Here is a 10,000-nt window from a genome sequence, read left to right on the forward strand (position 1 = left end):
GCTGATTTGTTTGTGAATCCTTTTTTCCCCTCCTTGCAGGTCATGTCCATCTGACAGACTTTAATATAGCCGCGGTGGTGAAGGAAGACCTCAAAGCCTGCTCCATTGCCGGAACTAAGCCATACATGGGTAAACATTTACTCAAACATTTATCTTTGCTCATATCGAAATCAAACATTGTCATGAAAGAATCCAGCGTCTGTTGTTGTTGTTAGGCAGATCACTCCTCCATATTGTTGAGGTAGATTGATGTTTCTTCGGCTGGGAGGGGACGGGATGTTGCGTAATCTAATTAGTGACGGGCTGAGATGAGTTGTAATTTGACCCCGGAAACATATGTGCGCGGCCCCGATGTGATTAGCAGCTCAGACTGATGGGCCCCCTAAGTGACAGTGACAGGCGGAGAGAGCTGGGGGGGGAGGGGGGGGGGGGGGTGGGCAGGGGAACAGTGACAATGTTCCTTTGCTTTTGTTTCTGGTTTTTGTCTTCTGACAAACAAATAAATGTCTATTGAAATGAGTCATTGGTCTGAGACAGAAGGGGTAACCTTAGATGTGGTTACCATAGCGATCTGAAGGTTTCAGTGATTCCCGCCCTGAGCAATCTTTTGTAAGAGGAAATCTTATTTTATTGTATTGTATTTTGTTTTCTTTGCACATATCTAGATGTCTCCTTTTCCACATTTCTTTCTTTTTCATTGTCTCAAGTTTTTAAGATTTTTCTCTGACCTCATACACACACACACACACACACACACACACGCACACACACACACGCACGCACGCACACACACTTATCAATCTCTGTAGCCCTTTGAATAGTCCCCATCAGTCAGTGTGATTTGGTGTGTGTAACGATCCTCCGGGGTGTTCTTCCTGTCTGGTGTTGTGTGGTGGTGTGTGTGAGTGTGTGTGTGTGTGTGTGTGTGTGTGTGTGTGTGTGTGTGTAGCCCCTGAGCTCTTTCAGCCTGTCGAGGGGACTCATCCAGGATACTCCTTCTCAGTGGACTGGTGGTCGCTGGGCATCACAGCCTACGAGCTTCTCAGAGGACAGGTAGAGACACGTGCGCACACACACACACGAACATACACACACTCAGACAGGCACGGCACGCGCACACACACACAGACACGCGCACACACACACACACACTCACACACACACATACACACACACACACACACACTCACTCAGACACACACACATACAAACACACACTCAGACAGACAGACACACACACACACACACACACAGGAATGACATCATGTTGGGAGTAAGCTGGCCTCGCAGTCAGACGAAGTTTCCCAAGAGATAAAAAATGGGTCATTTCGGACTCTTCTGTTTGCTGAAATAACCATTTTTGGCACAGCCCTTATAGCCAAGCATGAAGCTTCTAAAGCTATGGGCAACCTGCCTGCCGGTCGCTGTGAACCTCTCCCACACACACCTCTCTGCCATCTGCACCTCCCAAGCATGGTGTAGTGCACACACACACACACACACACACACACCTCAGTGTGGTTCCTCTGCTTGTTCATCACTGTGACACAGATGTTAAACTCAGCCATGAGTAATGCATGAGTTCATATTCTATGACATTATTTCTGGACGCCCCAGTGTGTGTGACTGACTCCACGCTTTACTTCACATCCTGTGGGGGGCCACGAGGGAACCCTCGAGTTGTTGTAAGCGTTTAGGTGTTTTTTTCTCTCCGAGGGGCTCTGAGTTATTTCTGGAGGGTGTGTCCCCCCCCCCTGCCCCCCAGCCACCCCCCCAAGCCCCTGTGGTGCTGCGTCGTCTCTGCCCCCAGCACACCTCTCTGCTGGCCTGGGACAGGAGCTCATCCATCACACACACTCACACACTCCCCCTGTCACCACCACTGCCAGTCTCCAGCTGAGGAGCACAGAACCGTAGCCTAGAACCACGGACCCATAGTGGGATACTTTCCACCAGTGTGCAGCCAGCCACGGGCCATAGTTCTAATTGGTTTTAGATTGCCCCATGGTCAGAAACCACTTGAACTTGGCTAGGAAGGCATTGTAGATGGATATCTCCCCCCTATTATTTCATTTTAATTTAGCTCAAATGTTAATAAGAATATGTAATTAGGTTTAAAGAGAAAGAGAGCGATTTGAATCAGAGATGTAGGTGATGAAGTGTGTTATTAAACTGGAATAGATTAGGCGCAGGGCCGTATGAACAGAACATAATGGTGCTGAATGGTGTTTGCTTCCTCAGAGACCCTACGTGATGCGCTCCAGCACGCCGGCCAATGAGATCATGCAGACCTTCCACAAGGTCCACCCCAGCTACCCGGCGGCGTGGTCCACAGAGATGAAGTCTCTGCTCAGACAGGTGCACAGCCCCACACACCACACACACACCTCCTCCTAGAGACACACACACCTCCACACACTCCTCCATACACCTCCTCCTGGAGACACACACACCTCCTGGAGACACACACACCTCCTCCTAGAGACACACACACTCCTCCATACACCTCCTCCTGGAGACTGGAGACCCACACACATCCTCCTCGAGGCACACACACCTCCTCCTCGAGGAGGCACACACACCTCCTCCTAGAGGCACACACACCTCCTCCTGGAGACACACACTCCTCCTGGAGACACACACTCCTCCTGGAGACACACACTCCTCCTCCTGGAGGCACACACACCTCCTCCTAGAGACACACACACCTCCTCCTAGAGACACACACACCTCCTCCTGGAGACACACACACCTCCTCCTAGAGGCACACACACCTCCTCCTGGAGACACACACACCTCCTCCTGATACACCTCCTCCTCCTGGAGGCACAGCACCACACACTCCTCCATACACCTCCTCCTGATACACACACACCTCCTGATACACCTCCTCCTGGAGACACACACACCTCCACACACCTCCTCCTAGAGGCACACACACACCTCCACACACCTCCTCCTGATACACCTCCTCCTGGAGACACACACACCTCCACACACCTCCTGGAGACACACACACCTCCTCCTGGAGACACACACACCTCCTCCTGATACACCTCCTCCTCCTGGAGACACACACACCTCCTCCTAGAGGCACACACACCTCCTCCTCCTGGAGACACACACTCCTCCTCCTGGAGGCACACACACCTCCTCCTGGAGGCACAGCAACACACACCTCCTCCTGATACACCTCCTCCTGGAGGCACATACACCTCCTAGAGGCACACACACAGCCTCCTAGAGACACACACACATCCTCCTGGAGACACACACACCTCCTCCTGGAGACACACACACCTCCTCCTAGACACACACACCTCCTCCTGGAGGCACACACACCTCCTCCTAGAGACACACACACATCCTCCTGATACACCTCTTCCTAGAGGCACACACACCTCTTCCCGATACACCTCCTCCTAGAGGCACACACACCTCCTCCTACAGGCACACACACCTCCTCCTGGAGGCACAGCAACACACACCTCCTCCTGGAGGCACATACACCTCCTAGAGGCACACACACATCCTCCTAGAGACACACACACATCCTCCTGATACACCTCTTCCTAGAGGCACACACACCTCTTCCCGATACACCTCCTCCTACAGGCACACACACCTCCTTCTGGAGGCACACACACCTCCTCCTGGAGGCACACACACCTCCTCCTGGAGGCACAGCAACACACACCTCCTCGAGGCACACACACCTCCTCCTACAGGCACACACACCTCCTTCTGGAGGCACACACACCTCCTCCTACAGGCACGCACACCTCCTCCTAGAGGCACACACACTCCTCCTGATACACGTCCTACTAGAGGCACAACAACACACACCTGTATATGTGTGTGTTTGTTTGTATGTGTGTGTGTTTCTGTTTGTGTGTGTGTGTGTGTGTGTGTGTGTGTGTGTGTGTGTGTCTGTGTGTGTGTGTGTGTGTGTGTGTGTGTGTTTTAGAGTGACTCCCCCTGTAAACTCAGTGTCTTCTCTCTCTGAACTCAGCTTATGTGTATTGACGCGGCCACACGGATCTCCAGCCTCTCCGAGCTCCAGGAAATGGACTACCTCTCCGACGTCAACTGGGATGCCGTCCTCAGCAAACAGATATCCCCAGGATTCATCCCCAATGCAAGTACCCCCCCCCCCCCACTCACACACACACACACACACACACACACACACATACACACACACACACACACACACACACACACACAGATATACATCGATATGTGTTCTCCTTTTTGTCTGTGTAGAGTTTTCAGCTATCTGCCACACATACACTGCTGTTTGCAACATATACAGATACAGACACACACACACACACACACACACACACACACACACACACACACACACACACACACACACACACACCATACACACACACACACACACACCCTGCTGTCTGCCACACATACACTGCTGTTTGCCACATATACAGACACAGACACACACGCACACACACACACACACACACACACACACACACACACACACACAGATCTTTATCCCACCCCCCAGGGAGACAGACCTCCCTCAGACCAGCTCGACCCGGCCCACCAGGTGGTCAGCTCCGCAGCGCATGCTGGCCTTATTTTTGAGGGCTTTAACCTTTTCAGACATGCATTACTGCGAGGAAGGGTGCACACACACACACACACACACACACACACACACACACACCCCCAGGGGCCCATAAGCACCTCGCGTTGAGGCTGAAAACCTTAGACAAATAAGCTGCCAGGGGCGCCAAACGGCCTCCTGCAGAAAGTCCGCTTGACTCGTCCTTTCCAGGGTCCCAAAGGAGGGACAAATCCACCAGCACCGGAAAATAAAATGACATCGTTTAGAAAGAGAATAAAAGAGATGTACTGGCCTGGTAGGCTAGGGAGGCTTTAGTGGTCATGTCCGTCATCATCAGTGCTGGCGATTAAAATATCCTCCAGACGCTGATCCTAATTGGCATAGCTAACGGCTGCTGATTGGGCCTGGATGGGATCACTAGGGGCAACTATCCTGTGACCCAAAGTGGGAACCAGGTGCATAATTAATTAGCATGGTGAATCTAATACACACACACACACACACACACACACACACACACACACACACACACACTAATCCCTCACTGTAGAGTCTCTGGAGCCCTTTGAATATTTCCCAATCAGTGAGTGTGTTTCCATGGAGAAGTGAAATGTTACATCTGTGGAGAACCGAGCGTCCATTTTATTCTAATGATAGAGTGGCTACAGTGTGTAGGTTCCCATGTTTCAGTTGGGGATTTTCAATATGAATGTGTTTCTATGGTGAATTTGGCTGTTGATGGGACCTGGATGGGATCACTAGGGCAACTATCCTGTGACCCAAAGTGGGAACCAGGTGCATAATTAATTAGCATGGTGAATCTGGGGGCTCACACCCCAAACACACACACACACACATACACACACACACACACACACACACACACACTAATCTCTGACTGTAGAATCTCCGGAGTACTTTGAATATTTCCCAATCAGTCAGTGTGTTTCCATGGAGAAGTGAAATGTTAGATCTGTGGACAACTGACCTTTAATGCAAAATTAGGGCGGCTAGAGTGTGTAGTGTTTAATGGTTCATTTGGGGATATTCAATATGAATGTGTTTCTATGGAGTAGTCAGCTCTGTGGATACCCAACTGTCCACGTTGTATGTAAACTTTAAGATTAAAGATTTCAGTATAAGAAGATATATATAATTGACCATAACAAACATTGATCAACCTTCCCATACTGCACCTGTTCATTTAGCACTGTGCTCCTCCCATAGAGGCGGCGTCTGAACTGTGACCCCACCTTCGAGCTGGAGGAGATGATCCTGGAGTCCAAGCCACTGCACAAGAAGAAGAAGAGGCTGGCCAGGAGGACCAGGGACAACGGCTCCGATGGATCCCCACAGGTACTCTTCACAGAGCACCTCAATCTATCAATTTCAATTTGATATAGCTCTTCTCTATATACCCGAAGACGCTTTACAGAGTAGTCCGGTCCAGTCCATTCATTCAGACAGTCATACCAGTGGTGGTAAGCTACATCAGTAGCCACAGCTGCCCTGGGGAAGCGTGGCAGGCAATCAGCGCCAACGGCCCCTCCGACCACCACCAACATTCATTCCAACATTCATTCAGATTCATACGATGTAATGTGACCTCCCTTCCTAACTGGCACCTCGACTAATGCTTAAACTTGCACTTCAGCGGTTACATTCCTGCACTTCTTTTTCTTTCTATGTCGATGTTGTGTCCATGAATATATTGCATTGTTCTATGCATTCACTGTTGTAGTATTGGTTATATGCACTTACAAGTACAGACACTAGGGGCGCTAGTACTAGCGGAAAGGCCTTGTTCAATGTACTGCATGAAGTTATGAGACTGAGTAAACTACGCTCTCTGTTCCTTATACTTCGTGTGTGTTAATGTCTTCTGAAACAACACCACAACAGTCGATTTTCTATTTCTTATGTAAAGTAGCATTTATTGTTACACCAGGTTTGTATTGCTCTTAGCTTGACTATTCTCTCCCTTGTACGTCGCTTTGGACAAAAGCCGCTGCTAAATGACTAAATGTAAACGTAGGTAAAGCCTTCCAAGTCTCTTCCATCTCAACACCCTCCGGACATCCATGTCTGCCTTTTATCTAAAGATGTGAGAGGAGTTCGGGAAAAAAGGATCAGCTACTTAGCACGCTAACTAAACTATTAGCATGCGTCAGTGGACAGCTCCGCAGTGACAGTAAGCCTGGTGTCAGCTGATGCTGTAGGAGAACAGAGTTCTGTAGCGTGTGTGTGTGTGTGTGTGTGTGTGTGTGTGTGTACGCTTGTGTGTGTGTGTGTAGGTCAGGGCTAGATCCATTTCCGATTGGGTTTGCCTCTCTGGTGTCTCCCTGCAGCCCGGGAGAGAGAGGAGCCTTTACCGACGCCGGGGCGGTTTTATTGGTTTGGCACGTGGCTAAAGTGGTGCTGTCCTCACAGATCCCCACTTCAAAACTCTGCTCTTGAAAGAGCCGTACGGATCAGACACCTCAATCAACTCCTTTACAGCCTTGGACAGACGAGAATAAACTCTCACACACACACACACACACACACACACACACATGCAGACACACAGGCAGACACTCTCACACTAACGCACAGAGACACATATACAGACAGACACACACAGACAAAGAAACAGGCATACGCACACACACACACACACACACACACACAGACACACACACACACACACACACACACACACACACACACACACACACACACACACACCCCGCTACAGACCTCTGCTCTCCTGAGTCATTTAAAATGAGCTCCCCTGTGATTTCTGTGCAGACAGATGCTGTAGTCAACGTCTGCTGTAGTATTTATCATTGCTCTTGCTTTGGTTTAAATTGAAAAGGATACCCTCTACTGACTCAGTCCCCTCTCTCACTGTCTCCATCAGTGGTCATGTGTGTGCTAACACTGACTCAGCTCCTCTCTCACTGTCTCCATCAGTGGTCCTGTGTGTGCTAACACTGACTCATCCCCTCTCTCACTGTCTCCATCACTGACTCAGCACCTCTCTCACTGTCTCCATCAGTTGTCCTGTGTGTGTGTGCTAACACTGACTCAGCACCTCTCTCACTGTCTCCATCAGTAGTCCTGTGTGTGTGCTAACACTGACTCAGTCCCTCTCTCACTGTCTCCATCAGTAGTCCTGTGTGTGTGCTAACACTGACTCAGTCCCTCTCTCACTGTCTCCATCAGTAGTCCTGTGTGTGTGCTAACACTGACTCAGCACCTCTCTCTCTGTCTCCATCAGTGGTCCTGTGTGTGTGCTAACGCTGACTCAGCACCTCTCTCTCTGTCTCCATCAGTGGTCCTGTGTGTGCTAACACTGACTCAGCACCTCTCTCTCTGTCTCCATCAGTGGTCATGTGTGTGCTAACACTGACTCAGCACCTCTCTCACTGTCTCCATCAGTGGTCCTGTGTGTGTGCTAACACTGACTCAGCACCTCTCTCACTGTCTCCATCAGTGGTCCTGTGTGTGCTAACACTGACTCAGTGTTGATGTGCTGTTATTGGCTGGTGCGTGCGCTTCGTTTTTCGTTTTTGTGTGTTAAAAAGAAAAGTGTTTACCCCGAGCATCCTTGGGAATAGCCAGGTGTACGCCTCCTGTATCTGTGAGATGAGAGAGGAGAGGAGCGACAGAGCGATCATTAGGACTCCCTGTCCATGCACTTTTTTTTTTCTCACAAATCAGCACCGTCTGAAGGTGGGGTAATTGTGTGTGTGTGTGTGTGTGTGTGTGTGTGTGTGTGTGTGTGTGTGTGTGTATATGTGTGAGTCTGTGTCTGTGTCTCTGTGTGTGTGTGTCTGTGTGTGTGTCTGCATGTATGTGTGTGTGTGTGTACGCAGCACAATCAGCAGGAAAGCTATCTAAAGCTTGGAATGATGTCTGAGTCAGAGAAAGTCCTGATGCAGGAGGAATGTTGGCAGCCGGCTGATGAAGAGCCCTGGCAAAGGAACGCTTCCATTTCAAATAGCAGAGTGTCTTTAGCAGGAGGTCCACCGAGATCCCTCCCCACACTGGGCGAGAGAGTGGACAAGTTGGACAGGACAGGACAGGACAGGACAGGACAGGACAGGACAGGACAGGACAGGAGAGGACAGGACAGGACAGGACAGGACAGGACAGGACAGGACAGGAGAGGACAGGACAGGACAGGACAGGACAGGACAGGACAGGAGAGGACAGGACAGGACAGGACAGCGCCGTGTGAGTGGACGTTTGGCACAATACAGAAAGGACATCATCAGAGTCATATTTTATTCTGAAAACCCTCTGCAGGGATATGATGAATATTTACCTCTCCACACACACACACACACACAGACACACAGACACACACACACAAACACACACACACACACAGACACACACACACACAGACACACACACTGTGGGGGATATGCTAAATATTTACCTCTCCACACACACACACACACACACACACACACACACACACACACACACAGACACACACACACACACACACACACACACACACACACAGACACACACACACACACAGACACACACACTGTGGGGGATATGCTAAATATTTACCTCTCCACAGACACACACACACACACACACACACACACACACACACACACAGACACACACACACACACACACACACACACACACACACACACACACAGACACACACACACACACTGTGTGGGATATGATAAATATTTACCTCTCCACACACACACTTTAGTATTTATAGTCCCCCGTCTCTCACTCCTCCTTCCAGCGGTGATTGTGTGCTGCTGTCTATTCTGGGAGTCGGGGTGATTGTGATTGGTCCTGACGGGATGTATTTAAGGTCCTGTCTCATCTCCGCTCAGTTTCCTGTGTGTGTGTGTGTGTGTGTGTTGTGTTGTGTTGTGTTTTGTTGTGTTGTGTTGTGTTGTGTTGTGTTGTGTTGTGTTGTGTTGCGTTGCGTTGCGTTGTGTTGTGTTGCGTTATGTTGTGTTGTTAAGTGTGTGTTGTGTGTGTTGCGTTGTGTTGTGTTGTGTTGTGTTGTGTTGTGTTGTGTTGTGTTGTGTTGTGTTGTGTTGTTGTGTGTGTGTGTGTGTTGTGTTGTGTTGTGTTGTTAGTGTGTGTTGTGTGTGTGTGTTGTGTTTTGTTGTGTTGTGTTGTGTTGTGTTGTGTTGGATTGTTAGTGTGTTGTGTGTGTGTGTTGTGTTGTGTTGTGTTGTGTTGTGTTGTGTTGTGTTGTGTTGTGTTGTGCTGTGTTGTGTTGGATTGTTATTGTGTGTTGTGTGTGTGTGTGTTGTGTTGTGTGTGTTGTGTTGTGTTGTGTTGTGTTGTGTCGTTGTCGGTCCCCCCCCCCAACCCCCCCCCCCCCCCCCCCCCCCCCCCACTGAGTCTGGCTCGACTCGGGCC

General features: G+C 49.8%; 1 protein-coding gene across 1 annotated transcript in view; it reads left to right on the top strand.

Moving 5' to 3' along the window:
- Positions 1-10,000, top strand: part of stk32a (serine/threonine kinase 32A) — a gene marked incomplete at both ends in the record, with an annotated part of 53,906 nt that overhangs the window by 38,310 nt on the left and 5,596 nt on the right. Inside the window, 5 exons of the mRNA XM_080854381.1 lie at positions 40-129; positions 950-1,053; positions 2,242-2,358; positions 4,013-4,138; positions 5,825-5,953. Of these exons, the coding sequence (XP_080710507.1) occupies positions 40-129; positions 950-1,053; positions 2,242-2,358; positions 4,013-4,138; positions 5,825-5,953 (566 nt within the window). The remainder of the gene's footprint in view (positions 1-39; positions 130-949; positions 1,054-2,241; positions 2,359-4,012; positions 4,139-5,824; positions 5,954-10,000) is intronic.

The sequence above is a fragment of the Sprattus sprattus genome (assembly GCF_963457725.1).
Source record: "Sprattus sprattus genome assembly, chromosome: 1".
In the NCBI taxonomy this organism is placed as follows: domain Eukaryota; kingdom Metazoa; phylum Chordata; class Actinopteri; order Clupeiformes; family Clupeidae; genus Sprattus; species Sprattus sprattus.